At 18.7% G+C, this 21,272-nt stretch overlaps 6 protein-coding genes across 9 annotated transcripts; 3 read left to right on the top strand and 3 right to left on the bottom strand.

The window, feature by feature from the left end:
- Positions 1 to 321: 321 nt before the first annotated feature.
- LOC727622 (probable aspartate aminotransferase, cytoplasmic) lies at positions 322 to 2,373 on the top strand. Its single transcript, XM_026445509.1, has 6 exons — positions 322 to 542; positions 880 to 1,170; positions 1,252 to 1,508; positions 1,587 to 1,864; positions 1,934 to 2,076; positions 2,146 to 2,373. The coding sequence occupies exons 1-6, from the start codon at positions 431 to 433 to the stop codon at positions 2,307 to 2,309; spliced, it is 1,245 nt and encodes a 414-aa protein (XP_026301294.1). The 5' UTR covers positions 322 to 430; the 3' UTR covers positions 2,310 to 2,373.
- Positions 2,374 to 4,864: 2,491 nt separating this feature from the next.
- Positions 4,865 to 5,976, bottom strand: LOC100577797 (small integral membrane protein 8). Its single transcript, XM_006559944.3, has 3 exons — positions 5,844 to 5,976; positions 5,397 to 5,612; positions 4,865 to 5,023 (listed from the first exon to the last, which is right to left on the bottom strand). Exons 2-3 carry the CDS (start codon positions 5,496 to 5,498, stop codon positions 4,865 to 4,867), a joined length of 261 nt encoding a protein of 86 aa, XP_006560007.3. The 5' UTR covers positions 5,499 to 5,612; positions 5,844 to 5,976.
- On the top strand, positions 5,848 to 6,822 carry LOC551413 (U3 small nucleolar ribonucleoprotein protein IMP3). The gene is made up of 4 exons (XM_623806.5): positions 5,848 to 6,123; positions 6,234 to 6,548; positions 6,630 to 6,702; positions 6,790 to 6,822. The coding sequence occupies exons 1-4, from the start codon at positions 5,861 to 5,863 to the stop codon at positions 6,811 to 6,813; spliced, it is 675 nt and encodes a 224-aa protein (XP_623809.3). The 5' UTR covers positions 5,848 to 5,860; the 3' UTR covers positions 6,814 to 6,822.
- A 4,528-nt stretch (positions 6,823 to 11,350) lies between these two features.
- Positions 11,351 to 16,967, bottom strand: LOC411897 (phosphoglucomutase). Of its 3 annotated transcripts, XM_006559946.3 has the most exons (8): positions 16,916 to 16,967; positions 13,468 to 13,685; positions 12,825 to 13,263; positions 12,558 to 12,757; positions 12,285 to 12,486; positions 11,996 to 12,188; positions 11,722 to 11,905; positions 11,351 to 11,618 (listed from the first exon to the last, which is right to left on the bottom strand). In XM_006559946.3, exons 2-8 carry the CDS (start codon positions 13,618 to 13,620, stop codon positions 11,394 to 11,396), a joined length of 1,596 nt encoding a protein of 531 aa, XP_006560009.1. In that variant the 5' UTR covers positions 13,621 to 13,685; positions 16,916 to 16,967; the 3' UTR covers positions 11,351 to 11,393. The 3 variants fall into 3 exon arrangements, with proteins under 3 accessions (XP_006560009.1, XP_395366.2, XP_006560010.1); XM_395366.6 differs by lacking the exon at positions 16,916 to 16,967 and having other exon boundaries at positions 13,468 to 13,925; XM_006559947.3 differs by lacking the exon at positions 16,916 to 16,967 and having other exon boundaries at positions 11,503 to 11,641; positions 13,468 to 13,924.
- On the top strand, positions 14,390 to 19,811 carry LOC552028 (sodium-coupled neutral amino acid transporter 9 homolog). 2 transcript variants are annotated; one of them, XM_624409.6, is made up of 12 exons: positions 14,392 to 14,671; positions 14,929 to 14,973; positions 15,137 to 15,344; positions 15,483 to 15,645; positions 16,028 to 16,086; positions 17,909 to 18,066; positions 18,150 to 18,314; positions 18,395 to 18,454; positions 18,584 to 18,763; positions 18,927 to 19,129; positions 19,196 to 19,300; positions 19,388 to 19,811. In XM_624409.6, the coding sequence occupies exons 3-12, from the start codon at positions 15,181 to 15,183 to the stop codon at positions 19,793 to 19,795; spliced, it is 1,665 nt and encodes a 554-aa protein (XP_624412.2). In that variant the 5' UTR covers positions 14,392 to 14,671; positions 14,929 to 14,973; positions 15,137 to 15,180; the 3' UTR covers positions 19,796 to 19,811. The 2 variants fall into 2 exon arrangements, with proteins under 2 accessions (XP_026301466.1, XP_624412.2); XM_026445681.1 differs by lacking the exons at positions 14,929 to 14,973; positions 15,137 to 15,344 and having other exon boundaries at positions 14,390 to 14,671.
- Positions 19,812 to 20,172: 361 nt separating this feature from the next.
- On the bottom strand, positions 20,173 to 21,259 carry LOC552053 (protein N-lysine methyltransferase FAM173B). Its single transcript, XM_624432.5, has 5 exons — positions 21,149 to 21,259; positions 20,944 to 21,045; positions 20,681 to 20,853; positions 20,414 to 20,602; positions 20,173 to 20,348 (listed from the first exon to the last, which is right to left on the bottom strand). Exons 1-5 carry the CDS (start codon positions 21,150 to 21,152, stop codon positions 20,193 to 20,195), a joined length of 624 nt encoding a protein of 207 aa, XP_624435.2. The 5' UTR covers positions 21,153 to 21,259; the 3' UTR covers positions 20,173 to 20,192.
- Between the last annotated feature and the right edge of the window lie 13 nt (positions 21,260 to 21,272).

Consider the following 21,272-nt stretch of genomic DNA (forward strand, 5'->3'; position numbering starts at 1 on the left):
TATTTAATATTTTAGGTAATACGTCATAATATATATTTATATTTTCAATAATGATTATATATATATTGAAATTTATTTATATATTTTAATGTTTGTTTTATATTGTTTTATAAAAAATAAAATTTCTATGTGCAATACAATTGAAATTATAAATATGTATCAAATATCTATTTATTAAATATTAAAATTAATTTAAATTTATTAATAATAAAATTTTATGTAATTATAATTTAAATTATAATTGTATATTAAATATGAATATTTATCTTTAAAATGAATTTTTATTTTAAAGTCAAGATTATTCCTTACACAGTGATTACAAGAGATTTATAAATGTGTTTGTTATTCCATATAAAATGGTGGAGCCGGATTAACTCTCATTTTATCGTTGCATACGTAGTTGGTCATTCAATATTTAAACGTTTCAAAGATGAATACAAGATTTCGCGGAATCAAATTAGGACCTTCAATAGAAGTTTTTGCAATTCATAAAGCTTTTTTAGAAGATACTCACGAAAAAAAAGTGAATTTATCTATAGGAGGTATGTTGTAAAATTTTTAATTTAATATTTTATATTTAAAAAAACAAATATATATAAATAAATTCTTTTATAATTAAAAAAATAATTTTTTAAAATATAAAAGCTTGAAATTTTTTTAAAATTATCTTATTTGTCATTTGATATTACTAATGAATCTGTTCTTGAATGACCTCCAGCAATATCTAGTGATTACATAACACATATATAATATATGATTATATAATACATATATTGTTATAGAATATAATTACTTTTTAAATATTAAATAATGTATAAGATTATTATATAATTCAAATATTTTCTGAAATTTATAATAAAATTATTTATTTATTTATAGCTTATCGCACACCTGAACTAAAACCATGGGTATTACCAGTTATACGGAAAGTAGAAAAATCATTAGCTGCAGATGATTTACAAAATCATGAATATCTCCCTGTTTTGGGATTAGATGCTTTTTCTCAAGCAGCAACAAGACTTTTGTTGGGTACAGATTCTCCTATCATTGCACAAGGTCATGCTTTTGGCATTCAAACATTATCTGGCACTGGTGCATTGCGTGTTGCAGCTGAATTTTTAAATCGTATTTTACACTATGATATTTTTTATTATAGCAAGCCTACTTGGGGTAAGTATTAATAAATTTTAAATGAAATGATGAAAGAAATATTTATTTATATAATTTTTAATATATAATATTTATTAATAGAAAATCACAAACTTGTGTTTTTAAATGGAGGATTTAAAAGAGCTTGTGAATATAGATATTGGAATCCAGAAACCTGTTCTCTTCATATAGAAGGAATGCTTAAAGATCTTAGAGATGCTCCAAAGAATGCTGTAATTATTTTCCATACATGTGCACATAATCCTACTGGATGTGATCCAACTCCTGAACAATGGGAGAAAATAGCAGATGTAGTGGAAGAAAATTGTCTTTTTCCAGTTTTTGATACTGCTTATCAAGTATTATTATAGATAATATGTATAGCTATCTATTTTTAAAATAATTTTAACAATAATATAAAAGAAATAATTTTTTAGGGTTTTGCAAGTGGTAATATAGATAAAGATGCTTATGTAGTAAGAAGATTTGCTGAACGTGGAATAGAATTTATGTGTACTCAAAGCTTTTCTAAAAATTTTGGTTTATATAATGAAAGAGTTGGAAATTTGATAGTTGTTATGTCTGATACAAAAGAATTAGCTCAAGTTAAATCACAGTTAACTTTAATCGTTCGAGGAATGTATAGTAATCCACCAAATCATGGAGCAAGATTAGTTGCAACTATTTTACAGAATCCAGATCTCTTCAAGCAATGGTATAATATAAAAAACAAAATAATAAAATTATATACTAAATATTTTCTAAAAAAATCAAAATATTTCAGGAAAAGTCATATGATTACAATGTCTACTAGAATAAAAGAAATGCGAATATGTTTATATGAAAAATTGGTTCAAAAAGGAACTCCAGGTACTTGGGATCATATTACGAAACAAATAGGAATGTTTTGTTATACAGGTCTAACTGGTTAGTATTTAAGGAAACTATTTTGTTATATATTAATAATATATTATTTTATTTAAATCATTATTTCAGAAAGACAAGTTGAATGTTTAATCAATAATTACCACATCTATATGTTACGAAGTGGTAGAATAAATATATGTGGACTTAACGAAAATAACGTAGATTATGTAGTAAATGCAATTTATGAAACCATTCTATTATATCCACAAAATCAGCAAAGTTGTACATGTTAAAAAATGAATCAGATTTCATATGGTAAATAAGTATAATTGTCATTAAAATTTTAATGTTGAGAAATTGTTGAAGTATAAGAATATTTTATATGCATTGAAATTATGTTATAATCATAAAAATTAATATTATATAGATATTTTTGTTATAGTTTAGTTAAAATTCTCAATTAATTATTGAGATATTTATCTAAGATATTTGTTTCTTTTCTAAAAAAATTCTTAATATTTCTTTAAAAAATTTTCAAATTAACGTAAATTCTCTATTTCGTACATAATTTAAAGAATTTTATTAGAAATCGCCTTGTCTCTAAAAGTACAAAATATCAACAAAGTATTATGAAAATGCCAAATTTTAATACATATATAATCGCTTATTATTAAAGTGATTTTTATTAAGCTTAATAGTTTGTAGGAAAATATTCAGAAATAATAAAAATTCATTATGATATAAATGATTTTTTAATGTTTGTCAAAGAAAATTAATTAATGTATAAACTAATGTTTTGTATCGTTAATAAGCTTTATTTTAAAATAATATTGTCTTATAACTGATATAAACAAAAATTTTCAAAAGCCTCTATTTTTCTATTGTTTAGAAAATTGTTAAATCATATACATTATACAAAGTTTGAAATTATCATATATCATATATTCTTGTAAATAATTTCAGAATTATATATATATATATATATATATATATATATACATATATTGTGTATACATATACATATATATATATATCAGTGATATTATTAATAAATGAGACCAATTTTTTAAAACTATATTCTAAATAAATATTCTTGTTATATATAAAAATAGAAATATTTTTTGTATACTTTCAAAAAAATATTTTTTAAATAGAATTTTTCTATCAACAAATATGTTTTATAAAATATATAATAATAATTTTATTATTATATATTTATATAAATATTTTATATTCGATAATTATATTTTTAACAATCAATTAATATATATATATATATATATATATATATATATATAAACTTTATTAATAAAAATCAATGACTGAAGAAAAATTATAATTAAAAATAATAATAGAGCTTTAATTATTTTAATAATAAGCGATATATTTATGAGAATTATATAAAATTTGAAATCATTAATTTGAAATCATTATTCCTATTTACTACTTTGTTCTGAGTAAATTAATTGTTATCGTTTTCCATAATATATAAAAAAAAAATTGATATTATATTTTTTGTATTTATAGAATTGAAATCAGTTATATATATTAATATATCTTATAATTAATATTAAAATAATTCATTTTCAATAAATAAAAAACAAAAGAATATTCTAGAAAATATGTATAACTTTCGTTTAATATAGATATAATCCATGCTATATTAGAAATAAAATAAATTTTTTATTTTCCCTAAATGCTTCCAACAATTTATAAATTATGAAATAAAAGATACAAATATTTCAAACAAAATCATATCAATTTATATACAATAATAATTATGTTTTATAATCATTTTTTTAAAAATATTATATACGAAAAATATAATTAGATATTGAATTTTTTTAAATTTTATATATATAATATAACATAATTATTTTAAAGTAATATTTATATATTACTAGTTATATATACTAGTAATATTTATATATCAATATTAAATCATATATATATTTTTAACATTTATAAAATATTTAATAAATAATATATATATATATATTATATGCATACATAAATACATACATATATATTTTTAATATTATTATGTAATTCAATTAATTTAAAAACTTAGAATATTTCTTGTTCAAAAATCTGGACCAAATTCAGAATCTTCATAAAAATTACAGAAAGATATACTAAAACTAACATAATTGTAACAATTATTCATTGTAATATGTAAAAATATATATAAGATATAAATAGTATTTATATCTTAAATCTATTATGATGTTCTTTATAAAAATATACATACATAACACTCATTGTAACATTTATTATTATTAATATTACATAATATTATTCTTTTTAACAATTTTTAAATTGTTTATTATAACATACCTAAGTGTACTTTTTTGATTAATCTTATATACTACCAAAATTAATAATTTGTATAAAACAATAACAAAATTAACTTTCTATACATATATATATATTATATATATACATATGTATATATATATAAGTATACATATATATATAATGTATATTTAAAATATATGTGATACAAAATGCTATTTATATTTTTCAAAATAATATTTTGTTAAAATTAATATATAAAAAAAATATATTAGAATAATATTAATATATATTTACACGAGTATTAAATTTAAAGTATCACAATAAGAATTAAAAAAATTAAATGTTATAATAAAATATTTTTATATAAGAAATTTTTATATAACAGAGAATCTTAAATTATTGTTACATATCGTTGAAATATATATATAGGAATAGAAATAATAAGCAAATAATTGACAATAAAATAAAATGTAATAAACTAATTAATATAATAAGTAATAATTCTATATTTTATGTAATTAATATTAACAAATATAAAAAAATATGTAAATTATATTGTCCATTTTGATGTTTTTTTTTTTAAATCAATTGTTTCATTAGAATTAATTACAGAATAGTATTTTGTATTATTAGAATTATGTTGCATATAAACAATATATCCTACACAACCAAACATTGCAATTGTTCCAAAAATCATTATTATTTTATTCTGAAAAAAAAATCAGATTATTTTAAAAAGATGCTTTTATAATTTATTAATATTATAATTTAGAATTTAAATATTTAATATAAATATATAACATTTAATTATTTAATAAATTATTATTAAATAATTGTATAATGAATTTTTAATATAAGAAAATATATAATATATAAAGAATTTTTATATTCTTTAGAAATTAATAATTATTATATAATCGAATTTATTATCTACAATATTTATAATATATTATCTATTATATATTATATATATTATGTTCTATAATATATATAATATTATTATTATTATATATTATATATTAAAATAAAATAAATAAATTAAAATCATTGTAAATTTACTTCAATTTGAAAAATAATCTTACCGGTTTAACATATAATTCATAATTAATTGCGCGAAATAACATTGTACTCTTTAAAGATCGTAAACCATCACCTGGTATTACTTTCTTGCTTTTTTTATTCATATTCTTATAAAATTAAACAAATATCTTTTATTTAATCTTTTATCTTGTTTAATCTTATTTAATCTTATTTAATTTAATATCATTTACAATGTTTTATTTAATTGAATAAAAAACCTATAATAAATTTTTTATTAATGCATAAAAAAATCAAAATTCTTAATTTGAATTATTATACAAAATATATAAATGAATAACATTATTTTATACATTATTGTAAATTTATATTAATAGAAAAAAAAATGATTTCAAATATTTTTTTATTGAAATATTCAGAAAATAATTATTATCTATTTATTTCAATTATTTACAAAACATTTATTTGATCAATCTTAATATTATACTTACAAATACTTAATCTTCAAATGTTACGATCTTACAAATACCTAACCTTCTTTGTTATCAAAACAAAATATATAAATAGATGCAGGTTAAGTATATGTTATAGTTTATATTCTTTATACGTGATAATAATTATTTGGTTGACAATTATGGTACGAAAATTAAAATATCATGAACAGAAATTGCTAAAAAAAGTTGATTTTATATCATGGGAAGCAGATAATAATTTGCACGAAATAAAAATTTTAAAACGTTATCGAATACAAAAAAGAGAAGATTATACGAAGTAAGTCTATTGCATTATTAAATATAAATTTCATAAATATATATGATTAACATTATATATATTATATATTATATATAGAAATATATATTAATTAACATTAATTATTTCAGATATAATAAATTGGCACGAGAAATTCGTGAATTAGGCAAAAAAATTAAAGAAATTGACCCAGAACATCCATTTCGAATAGAGCAGAGTGCATTATTATTAGAGAAATTATATATGATGGGACTTATAGCAACAAAATGGGATTTGTCTTTAACACAAAAAGTGAGTGCTAGTTCATTTTGTAGAAGACGTTTGCCAGTTGTTATGGTACGAAATAAAATGAGCCAAAATTTAAAAATGGCTATACAATTCATAGAACAAGGTCATGTTAGAGTTGGTACAGAAGTTGTAAAAGATCCAGCATTTTTAATAACAAGGTATGTATCAAATATTTTTAAATAAAATATGAAAAATAATATTAAATAAATATATAAATAAATATAATAAAATAAATATAGAAATCTGGAAGATTTTGTTACTTGGGTAGACACATCAGCTATTAAAATACATGTATTAGAATACAATGATGCTGTAAGTAATAAATATATATTCATATCATATATTAAATTAATATTAAATTTATTAAGCTTATTAATGTTATATATTTTTTTATTACAGAGAGATGATTTTGATATGGCATAAATAAGATAAGAATATTAAAATTAAGATTTCATTATATATGTATCTTTCTTAATTTTTATTAATAATTAATATTAATTAACATTAAAATTCTCTATTTTATAAGTTATATCATATATTTAATAAATAATTTAATTATAGAAAAATTTCGTTCGTATATATTTATTGTTTTTAAAAATATCTTTATATTTTTAATGATTGTTTCTTATGAACTTGAATTATATATTTATGTATGATATTTAAACAATTACTAAAAAACAACATAATAAAAAATTTAAAAAAAATAAATTTATATTGACAGACATATTTTTAAATACTTATTAAAAACTACTTAAAATATTTAAAATACTTAAAATACTTATAATATCGATTTAATAATTTTAAAAATTTTATTGCTTGATTTAAAATTTTTTTTACATTATTGTCAGTTTTTTCCAAGATTTTATTAAGAATAAATTCTTTGAAAAATTATCTAAATCATCATTAATTAAAGATATAAATTCTATTAATATATTTCTTTTTATAATTTTTAAATTCTTTATTTCTAATATTTCATACTTGAAAATTATACAGATTAAAATTTTTTCTAATTAATTTTGATTAATAAATGTTATTTTTTTTTAATTGTTAATATTTGAATAATTTTTTTTAAGTTTAAACATAATTAAAGATAATGTTAAATGTATATTTACTTTATATAATGATTTGAAATATTTTTTTTTTCAGAGCAATCAATTTCATCATAATTTTCGTTAATCTCTTGTTTATATATATATATATATATATATATATATATATATATATATATATATATAAACAATATACATATACATATATATATATATATATGAATTGTTATAAGTGAATTTGCAATGGAATTGTTCATATTTTTAGTAACTTCCTTTTTTTTTTTTAATATGATTATTTGATATATGTTCATCTATATCTCTATTTATTGATATTTTTTTTAATATTATATATATAATATATTTTCATCGTTTAATTAAAAAAAAAAAAATGGTACTCCGATACTATATATATATATATATATATATATATATATATATATATAGATTGAAAGTTAGAATTGCAAGAACAAAAACTAAAATATTCTTTATTAATACCTTTTTCTATAAGATTTTCTATGATATAATTCTTCATTTTGAATTCATATTTGAATAGAAATCATATTTCAAATCGGAAATGAAAAATTAAAAAAAAAAAAAATAATTTAATGTGAAAATAAAATATTTGTTAATAAAGTATTGATTAAAGATCGATTTATTATAAATTTATTAATCGCTTCATGGTGAAAACTTTAATGTATTTAATTGCAAATACATTCATATTCCATTCAATAATCAAGTATATTTTATGTTATCAGAAATTTCGTTTAAAACGAACAACGCATGTATTTCATTATTACAAAATTCATAAAAATGATTTAAATGATTTTTTCATGATTTATATAACTTTAAAACATATTTCTGATATTTTTCATAATTTTTTTCCATAATTTAAACACATATTGAAGTAAATATTATTTAAAAATTTATTTTCATAAATTTTTAATTTTTAAATTTATTAGATTGCTTAAATTATGAAATCTAAGATCACGTTTTTATGGAGAACCACTCATTCATATACCTACAATGAATACATAATTACTATTTCTCAATATGATACATATGTTATATGTTAATAGTTTTACATTAAAATCGGCAGTCATCGCTGGTCTCTATGACACATTATCACATTCCATATTCATGTTACATCACAAATTTTTTATCTAAAAAAATAACTCATTTATTACATACAACTTAATTTTAACTCATTTATTTATATATTTATTATATTATTATTATTATATAAATATTTTTATATTTCAATTTTTTTTATTTATTTTATTATATTATTATTTTATTATATTTTATTATTATCTTCAATAATCAATACATATAAAATGATAATAAAAAAAACAAAAATTGTAAAAATAAATGAGTTATTTTTCTTTTCATATTTTTCTATGATGTGACTATGAAATCGAATGAATGTTGCGTCGACTCAGGTCCCCAAGTATCCTCCCTTCCATCAACTATTTACAAAATTCTTCTTGAAATTCATTCAAAAAGTACTGTAGTCACACGTGTTCAAAATTTTTACCAATATAGTATCAGTATAGTATCATAATTTCGTTTTATAAAATACATTCCATTTCCATAAATATCTATTGCTGCATACTGCCATTACAAAAAAATTTTATGCAAATGAGAATAAATGTAATTTAAATGAATGATATATTTGTCATGAGCATTTGATATTCTTATTTTTTCAAAATTATATTTCTACAGTATTTTTGTTTTGTGAGTTTCATTTCATTATGAACATATGTAAAAATAAAATATTTGAAAATGTTACATTATAGAAGTTATACATATAAAAAAATAATTTTTGTTAATAATATTTGTAATAATTTTTCAGTTGATTATTTATTACATTCACCAATTAATTTTATCATATTTTTTATCTTCATTTTTATCACTTATACTTTTATTGAAATTTAAAATTATCAATCTTATTGATTTTAATTTAATAATTATTGATTTTAATAATTATAAATTGTTAGGTATATCCTATCTTATCAATTAATTTTAATAAGATATTCGGCAATTTTTTGCAAAATTTTATAATGAAATAAATTTTTATAAATTATTTATATTTAAAATTCAGTATTATCATAAAATGAGATATTTATGTTCCATATTATTAATATGTTACTGTTATAATTGTATTATAAATTTTAATATATAGTAATATATAATACCGAGTATCTTATTAGCAATTATTTTCAATCTACATTAATATTAAATCATGCTTTCAAAAAATATTTTTCTCATGACTTTTAAGAATTTAAAACAGCACTTTTTACACGCATTCCTGCTTTTTATTTAATTTATCAATTAATATTCGCTTTATAATTAAAGAATAAAACAAACAATATATATCATATTATATATAATTTGTATATAATACATAAATAAATAAGAACTAATTGATAATATTACATAATATTTGAAATAATTATCAATATAATGAATGGCTTGTAATAACATACAGCAATAATGTAAAAATTATTAATTTTTCAATCAAATAAAATTGCTATTTACAAAATTAAATATTTAAAAGATAAATATGCTTTTGAAATGTAATATTTATACATATCTATATTAATTTCAATTTTTTTTTTAAATATTTCATAACACATATAAATAAATCTTTTTTTTAAATAATTTAGTATTAATTATATGTATATGTTTTGTTCAAAATCAATATTCTATTTTAACTATAAAAATTAACTTTATAATTATTTACAGCTTTTGAAAGTGACTTATGTTGCAGGGAATATAATTGGAATTAATTAAAATATTTTATATTTTTGTATACGTTATGTTTTCATTTATATAAATTAAATTGAAAAAATAGTAACTATTTTGAAATTTTAAATCATAAAAATAATATTAAATTCAATATTTCATTCCTATCACATAAACAACCGCCATCTTAATAAAAACAGAATTATTAAATAGATTAAAACAAAATGAAAAATCAATAGAAATAATATGATATAACACTTTCAATTACAATTGAAGATAATTTCTTTTAATCCTTCGAAGAAAATTATATAATGTTATACGTATTTTTTAATTTTTATATATAAAATATATAAAAATGTAATTTAAAAATATTGAATTTTAAAATTAATATTCTTATATACTTCAAGATATAACTAAACATTTTTATAAATTTATGTAACATTATACAAATAATGAAGGATTAAATCATTTCCATCTTTATGCTTGAACACCTTTGGCAAACAACAGTTCTACATATAAAGATATGCGTGATCTTAGATTTCTTACTGAATTTTACATATAATTTTTTTTTTATTTTTCTATTGTATTAATAAAATATTTTTAAATATAAGAACCATATAAAAGTTAAAACTTTTTTATGATTAAATGAAAAATCTGCCATTTTGTATAGAAAATTATAAAACATACGTTGCTCTTCATTTTTATATTAAATATTTTGTTATAAATCATATGAAATATTTATAATTATAATTATAAGCAAAATTATGAATTAGAGAAAATATTTTCTTATTTTTTGTAATCGAATAATTTCTATTATCATGATATTCAAATATTTAATATTAAAATTAATAAAAAAATTTGTTGGATTTACTGAACATTCAATTATTTATATATTATTCAATTTTTGAATAATATATAAGAATCTTATATTTTAAATTTACGATTCATACAAATATATGCATTTATGCAATTTTCATATAATAATTGCAATTAATATTAATAATATTATATAATAATATAATATAATATATATTATAATATATATATTATAATATTATATAATAATATTATATAAAACGTATAATGATGCATTAAAATATTTTTCTTATTTAAATTGTTTATAATATATATATAATATGATCTTTTATTTTTTTTTTCTTATTATATAGTATATTTTTAATGTAACTGTTAATGATAAAAAATTATGTATTATGTAATCACGGTTGGTGCATCACGACCAGTAAATTCACGTAAATTACTTATTTTTAATGCAATAGTAACTAATGGTTTAAGAATTTCTTGAGCATCTTTATTTAAAGATGTTGGATCATCTTCATAGCTATCAACATATACACGAATAGTAGCTCCAGAACTTCCTGTACCAGATAAACGGTAAATTATACGAGAACCATCTTGAAATAGAATTCTTAATCCCTGTTATAAAATTACATAATAATCTATACTATCTCAATATGTCGTATATGTTATATATTATATTGTTATATAATATAAAATGTATAGAATTATAATACAATACCTGTTTGCTAGCTTGACTTCCATCAACAGGATCTATATAAGAATAATTGTCACTTAATCTTACAATATATACTTTATTTTCAGATATTAATTTTGAATTTATAAATTCAGGTTTTTGTATTTCTGATTCAATATGTTGCATCATTCTATTTGCTGCTTCAGAATCACAATTTTCATAATCATATCTATATATATATTATATAAAGTTATAACATAATGTATTAAAATAAAAATAATGTATAATAATAATTAATCACATAACATAATAAAAATACCTTGTAAAAAAATTCCTTCCATATATTTGCCAATGATTTAATAATATATCTTCTACAGATTTTCCAAGACTTGCAATTATACTTAGCCATGCAAGACAAGCCCATATTCCGTCTTTTTCGCGAATATGATCTGAACCAGTACCAAAACTTTCCTCTCCACAAAGTGATAGAAAACCAGCATCCATTAAATTTCCTAATAATAAAATATTAATAAAAAATATTATGTTTAAAATGTTATTATAAAAAAATATATTATGTAATTTAAAAATAAACAAACATTAATATATACCAAAATATTTCCAGCCTGTGGGTACTTCATAAAATTTAATGCCATTTTTAGCTGCAACTCTATCTATAGCAGCACCTGTTGGCATAGATCTAGCATATCCTTTAATACCAGTCTTTTTAAAATATGGTATTGTATTTAAATTGGCAGCTAACACAGCTAGTGAATCAGAAGGTGTAACAAAAAAAGCTTTTTTACCTAATATCTACAATAATATTAAATATAAGTTTACTTTTATTTATTCATTTTTCATATGAATTAAAAAATTTTATTTACCATATTTCTATCTCCATCCCCATCAAAAGCAGCACCAAAATCATATGGACCATTTTTCATAGCATTTACTAAATCTTTAGCATATGTCAAATTTGGATCAGGATGAAGTCCACCAAAATCTTCTAATGGAATGGCATTAACAATGCTTGAATTATCAACACCTAATTCACTAAATATTCGTTTTACATATGGACCAGTAACTGGACAAAAAAAATTGTTATATAATATTGAATATACTAAATTTATATTAATATAAGTTTTGCATACCTCCATTCATTGCATTGATAAGAACTTTAAAAGGAGGACGATCATTACTTCCTTGTAATAATGTTTTAATACTAGAAAAATCAAAAATATTTTTCATATGTTCCAAATAATCATTAACAGAATCTATTATATCTATTATAAATGAATTTCCATCCACTTGTATTATAGTACTTTGAATTTTACTTATATCTATAGATATATCAGGTATAGTTTTATAATTCTTGAGCACTTTAGTAATGTCATAGATTTTATTTGTAACATAATCTGGAGCAGGACCACCATTTTCACAGTTAAATTTAATACCAAAATCAGCATCTGGTCCACCAGGATTATGAGATGCTGTGAGAACAATTCCTCCTAAAGTTTTATATTTTCTTATTATAGTAGATACAGCTGGAGTTGAAAGTATACCATTTTGACCAATTATTAACTTTTTTACCTAAAACATTTTATTAAAATTTGATTTAATTTTTTTTTTATTGTTATTAATGTAAATATTTTTAGAATTATAAAAATTATTCAGATTAAATTAAATAATACACATTCATAATAAGAAAATTAAAAGATAATAATTATTAATAAAGTAAAATATAAATGTATTTTTGATAAATTTAAATTATTTATATTTAAATGATACACTTACTCCATTAGCTGCAGCAATTTTGATAATTTTTTCTACTGCTTCTTTCACATAATATCTCCCATCACCACCCACAACTAATGTACTACCAAATAATTTGTCTCCAAGGGCTTGTAATATTGCTTGAATAAAATTTTCTGTATAATGTTCTTGCATGAAAACCTGTACGGCTTTTCGTAATCCGGACGTACCCGGCTTTTGTCCATCATATATTCGGGTTTCTATAATTGTGCTCATTACAGTATTTGACATCTTTCAAATATTATATTTAATAATATAATAAAATAAATAACAATTAAAACAAAAAATAACTTGTTTTTATGTTAAATCAAATAACAATAAAAACTTGGATTTCAGAACTTAATAACACGTCTTCGATGCTTGCTAGCAGACTGAACTTTGTCTACCAATGACACACAAGGGCACGGGTCACCATCTTGAAACATTGCGCCCGCGCTTTACTTATTGACTAATAATATTGGCTTTATGAAAATGGATCTTTCAAACGTGGTACATAAATATTCATACAGTAAAACATTGATAATAAAATATAAATATTTGATAAAAAATATCAATAATCACAAGTTTATAATGATGTCTTATTGATTTTAGTAGTAGCTTCCGTTCAATGTGAATCATATAAGGTAAATGAATAAAAATACTAAATTAAACTTGTCTTATCATTCCTGTCTTAAACAAATAAGTTTAACATACAAATTTTATTTATGTTCTCATCTACAAGAAGTAAAGTTCATTTAATATTTATTTGTTAAACTGCTTTTCAAATACAGCTACTTTTTAAAATTTTAAATTATATTGATATTTCAGAAATTCATAACATAAAAAATTGAAAGTTTATATAATATCGCAAAAAAATTTATCATTTTTTTGAATGAAAGAATATGTTACATCATATATTCTTTATATCTTGTTATTCTACAAATATTTCGATATTTTTTTCTTAAGAATACTTGAAAATGTAGAGGAAAATGTTTAAGTATATAGTATATAAGTATACTAGTATATAAGTATATGCGTAGACGATTATTATGACGAGTAATATTACTGAAGAAAAATAAAGAGTAGGGAGCTTGTTATGTCAAGGATGTCCGATATAAGAACGCGGATTTACAAAACAGACGCTTAGTTGTTTAAAACAATAGTTTTCTCGAAGTTTCATTCATGTTATGTGTGCTATAAGTGAAAGGTGCTATAAATTATACATTTTATTATTGATGTAGCAATCTTATTGAATATTAAAAATATAAAAAATTTTAAATTATAAAAAAAAGATAAATAGATTTACGATTTCCAATCATTCTTTTTATTATGTTTATATAAATTTTCAGAAAATTATAGAAATAACGAATTCATATAATCATATAATTTCATATAATTTCATTTAATTTTAAATTTAGAATTTATTGCAAAAATACAAATTCATTAAATTTTGTAAAATTTTAGTGAAATTAACTATTAGATATATTAACAATTTGTATATTATAAAAGGTATGTAACTTTTATATTATATTTTAATTAAATATATTTAAAAATATAAATATAAATATATTTAAATGTGTTTAATAATATATTATTATATATGTACTATTATATATTATATATTATTATATTTTTTATTATATTTTTAATAATACATTATATATTTTGATAGTTCTATTATATGATATGCATATATATGCATAAATTAAATATAAAATGTATAAGTATCAGAATGCTTGGAAACCTTGCATACATCATGATAGTGGATCTGAAAGTGCACCTTTAATCTCTTCAGGATCTCATATTAGTGTAGAACCCGTTATATTTCAAGATTCTGAGACTAGTGACTTAGAATATATTCCAACAAATAGTTATTTCAAGTATCAACTTTTTTGCTACTCATTAATTAACAATATTTCTATTTATTATAAGAAATCTGAAATATTATTGTTTCTCTTACCATATGTCATTATTAATATTACTGTGAATAATAATCATCTATTATATGTTTCTTATAGATATGGTAGTCTCGAAACTTGTAATTTACATTCTAATATTACCATAATACCAAAAAAATCCGTTACTGAAAATCATACTTTAGTTACATCTTTAACATTAAATACTTGTTCTTCATTAAATGTAATTCAAGACAGATGTTATGAAATCCATAATACTGATCTGGTAAGAATATTACAAATATAAAATTGCATTATAATCTTGCACATATTAAAGTTAAATATTATATATATATATATACAGAATATACAGAAATAACATTAACTGATTATCATTATTTAAATTTGATTATAAGTAAAATATTCATTAAGTAAAATATTTTTTTATACTTATTTCTATAATTTTTATTTATGTATATTATTATATATATATTTTTTTTATTTATGTATTATTGTGTATTATATATTATTTTTTTCTTTATTATATAATATTATATTTTTATATATCTTATATAATCTTTATATTATGAATATTAAAAAATACAAACTAACTTTTATTTACAAATAAGTTTATTATAAATAAATTTTTATCTTAGTTTTATTAACAGGAAATTGTGGAAGATACATGTAAGGATATTAAATCAAAACAAAGTTCTTTAGTTACAATGTAAGTAACTATAATTCTATATATATAATATATACTTAATATTTAATATCTAATAAGATTATTATGTTGTACAATAAATATATTATATTACATAGAAATGTTTCTAGAATTCCATGTGATTATTGATAAGTAAAAGGAAGTTTTGATTATTATATTTATTCCTGTATTGATAAATATAATATTAAATTTAATATCAATAGCACAATATAATATTAATTATAAATTATTATCAACTATCATGTTATCATCAAGAAAAGGTTCTGGGTCAATTCTCTTAATATAGCGTTCAGAAATCTAATCATATTCATAAATTTTTCGTTATCTCTTGGTAGTCATATTTTTAATAGGTCGATGATGAGAGAAAAATGAAATCTTGCATCAGAAATGTCTATATACATTTTGAATATGTCAGATTACTTGTTTTCTTTCATTTATATTATATCATTTTCCTCATCTTTTAACTCTTGTTTTAATCTCTTGTTAATATATGTATAAAAAAAAAATTTTATATTTACAATAATAAAATTTGTTATACTTTTAACTTAAAGAATAGATAATTTTGAATATTTGTTTAAATATATATTAATTCTATGTTTGATACTTTTTTTTATTTATAAAATTTTTAATAATATATTTTAGATAAAATTTTTAACTTTATAATTTTAAATTTTTTATACAGATTTTGAAATCAAAAGAATATATAACTAACATAATATATTCAAACTTAAATATTATTATAAATATTACTATAAAAGATTTATATATAATAAATTCATTAATATATATAAATATTTTATTATAAATATTATATCATTTTAAATAAACTTACCTATTTAAATTGAATTTCTATTTATCAAATTTCACCAAAATTAAGTTAAATTCAAAACATATTAAATCCATAATATTAAATTTCACTATTAATCATACAATGTTTCAATTATCATTTAAAAAATTGAATATACTATCATTCGTTTTCACATCTTAAAAGCACATATCTAAACCATAGATAACATAAAACAAAGAAATTTTAAATTATACATAGTTAATGTATTGTTTCTTTTCATTTTAAAGAAAAAAAATGCAAAAGATTCACAGATATATGTTTTTAAGAAATGAAAATAAATGTAAGTATCAAACGAACATAATTATGTCATTTATGTTTCGACAACCATCGGGTGGTTGTGACGACTGTACGATATATTCACATTAGAAGGGGTTAGTGCTCTGTCGGTTGCCTGGGTAACAGACATCCGAAAGGTCAATGTCCGTTATTGGTACCTAACAAGAAAATCGCACAAGATATTATAATTGAATATTGATGAATATTAATTTTTTAACAGATTTATAGAGATAAAAAAATAAAGAAATATGTAATTTATATGTAAGCAATCTATACTAGTATGCTAAAGATTTAGCATACTAGTAGATTATCATTTTATTTATTTGTAATTTAATAGATTTTTTACTTAATTATAATTATAATCGGAATGAAATTTTATTACATGTGTATTTCTTAAAGTTCTTTAATATTTAATACTCTATCACAAATATATAATAGTAAATAATTTAAAAATTTTTAATAATAATGTATAAAAATATAAATATCTAATAACATAAAAAATTAATCCAATTTTCAATATGAATGCTAATCTGTACAAAAGAATAAAAAACATATTTTTTTGTTATATTTAATGCATTTTTGATAAAATTATAATTACAATATATTTTTGATTTTTAAATATCTATTTCTCTTTTTTTTATTTTTAAGTATTTATTTCTCTATTTTTATTATTCTTAATTTTATATATTCATATTTTTATAGATTTTCAATATGGAATACAATATTAGGTTCTTCTTTATTAACAATACCATGGGGTATTCAAATGGCTGGCTTTTTTCCTGGTATTCTTCTAATACTTATAATGAGTGGTTTATGTTTATATACTGCTTATTGTCTTTTACTTGTATATAATTATTATGGTAAAAAATATTTTGTTTCTTTTACATGTACATATTTAAGAAAATTAATACAATAATATATTTATGATAACTTAATGCCTTAGGTGAACAAAAAAATATAGAAGTAATTCAATTATGTCAAATATATCTTAATAAGTGGGCAGAATATGTTGCTAAAATTTTTAGCATTACAGTTTTATTAGGTGCAACTATAGCTTATTGGGTTTTAATGTCTAATTTCTTGTATAATTCTGTGAATTTCATATATGGTAAATATACAAAAATAAAATTTCTTTTATTTATTATATATATATTTATATTATATAAATTTAAAATTATTTTTTTATAGATAGCGTAGTTAAAGTATCTCAATTTCCTATAATTGACAATACTTCTTTCACATCAGAAGGTAAGAATATTTTATTTATTATAAATTTAATCAAATTTACTAAATATTAAGAAAAAATTTAAAAAATAATTAAAAATAAATAAAAAAAAATAAGAAAAAATTACTAAGTATTACTAATTTTAATTATAGTACTATGTCCCAAAAAAATAACTTATAATAGTACAAATTTTATAATGCATGACTATACATATAGTACTTTGGGACCACTTTGGGATTTATATAAAACAGTTCCTATTTTTCTTGGTTTATTAATATTTCCATTTTTAAACTTTAATAGTCCTACTTTCTTTGCAAAATTTAATTCTCTTGGTAAGTATATAAAATTATTTTTTTTTTTTTACTTATTTTATGATATTTATTTATTTTGTTTTGATAATTATAGATAAATAATTTATAAATTTAACATTTTTATTCAATTTATAAATTTATTTACTTTCACGAAATATTTTTTTTAATATTATATATTTCATAGGAACTATATCAATTATATATTTAATAGTATTTATTTTGATAAAATCTTATTCATGGGGTATCAATATGAATGAAATAGAATGGAAAACTAGTTGGACATTAAAATTTTCATTTCCTGCACTTTCTGGAATGTTGGCATTATCATTTTTCATTCACAATATTATAATTACTATAATGCAGAATAATTATGATCAGAGTAAAAATGTAAATAATAATATCTTCTTTTTTTTGTAAATTTACTTAAATTTTTAAAAAGTTTTTTTTCCATAGGGAAGAGATCTTTCAATAGCTTATCTTCTTGTTACATTAACTTATATTACAGTAGGTATAGTATTTTATGTGTGTTTTCCATTGAATAAATCATGCATTGAAGATGTAAGTAAAATATAAAATAAATAATAAACTAAATATAAAATTTTCAAAAACTACAAAAAGCAAAATTAAAGATTAACTTTTTTACAGAATTTATTAAATAATTTTCAAAAATGGAGTGGCTTGACAGTGGGTGCTCGAATTGTTCTTCTTTTTCAACTATTAACTGTTTATCCATTACTTGCATATATGCTACGCATTCAATTACTTACATCTATATGTAAAATATTTAATACAGGTTGTGTTATTATAATTAATATTATTTTAGTATCTGTATGCATTTTTTTTGCAGTATTTGTACCCTATATTGGTACAATAATACGATATACAGGTGCTTTAAGTGGTTTTATTTATATCTTTACCTTACCAAGTTTATTATACTTGGTAATTTTGAAAGAACAAAAAAAATTAACAATATTTTCTCTATTTTTACATATAAGTATTTTAATTTTTGGATTTTTAAATTTATTAGCTCAATTTTTTATTACAGAATATTAAATATATTCGATTTTGAATTTGAAAATATTCTAGATAAATATAAAATTCTATTACATTATATCATAATATAATTAGAAAATAAATAATTATATAAAAAATATATATGACTATAGTCATGTTGTATAAATGTAAAAATAATTAATTAATAAGAATATATGGGTACTAAATAAAAATATAAAAATATAAATTACATATTATTTAAATATAAATATATTAATAAATATTATAAGAATAAAATAATAAATTTAAAATAGCATTAATTTTTTAATTTTGTAAAATTTATTTATTTTTTAATTTATTATTTAATTATAACATATATTATTTATTTAGAATGACTTATTTATAATTAAATAATATTTATAATCTTTATAAGTATCTCAATTTATATCTAATTTTATTATTGTAATTTTTTTGAAATCTTATATACCCAAACAGTATCATTACCTTCACCAATAATCTTAATTTCAGTCATAGTAGGAAGTGGAAATCTACAAGCAATTATAATACAATCTTCTTGTAATTCCTTAATAAATTTTGTTTCAATATCTTTCATCTGAAAATATTATATAAATTATAAAAAATAATGTATAAAAATAATGTAATATATATAAAATTTACCATTTGATCAACACCAAATAAAACAATATTATTATATCTTTTTAAATTGTGTTTCCATAAATTTTGTTTGATAAATGTTGTTTGTAAAGATGATCTTGTGATTAGAGCTTTTAATTTAGAGTACCATACCAACCAAAGATTCAATTCAATTCCATAAGCTTTAAAACCTGCTTTAGCTGTTGCAAAAACCTATTTATAAAATCATAATCATAAATTTATATCTTGATTAATTTACTAATTATTTTATTGTATGAATAAAATACTTATTATTCGTCCATCTCCACTTCCAAGATCAATCAAAGAACCAGAACGTCCTTCTAAAGCTTTTAATACATTTTGTATCTGTTGAGATGTTGCTGGTACAAAAGGCAAACATATTTTACGAAGTGCGGGGCTGATAAATGGAAAACATACTATACTAATAGCTGTTGCAATGCCTCCTAGAAAAATAATATAAAGAAATTATGTTTATAGTGATTAAATATAATCACTATAATAATGAAATATATTTATATAATATTTTTCATCACCTGTTATACCAATAAGATATAAGCCAAATTTTGATTTTTGCGATACTTTTTGTGATGAATTGACGTTATTAGTTATGATGTAATTTATTCCATTAACCTCTGCTGATTAAATTTATATGAAATTAAAATTTATAAATGTAACTTTTAAAAATAAACAAACAAATTAAAAAATTTTGCTTTATGATTTATAATTTACAAATCTTACACATCTTGTATATTTAACATATATCAGCAATTTCTTGTTTATTTCTGGAAAATAATCAACTATCGTATAATGTATAATTTATAATTTTTAAGATATATATAACTATAAAATATAAAAAGTTACT

Source organism: Apis mellifera, linkage group LG15, assembly GCF_003254395.2.
Source record: "Apis mellifera strain DH4 linkage group LG15, Amel_HAv3.1, whole genome shotgun sequence".
Classification (NCBI taxonomy): Eukaryota; Metazoa; Arthropoda; class Insecta; order Hymenoptera; family Apidae; genus Apis; species Apis mellifera.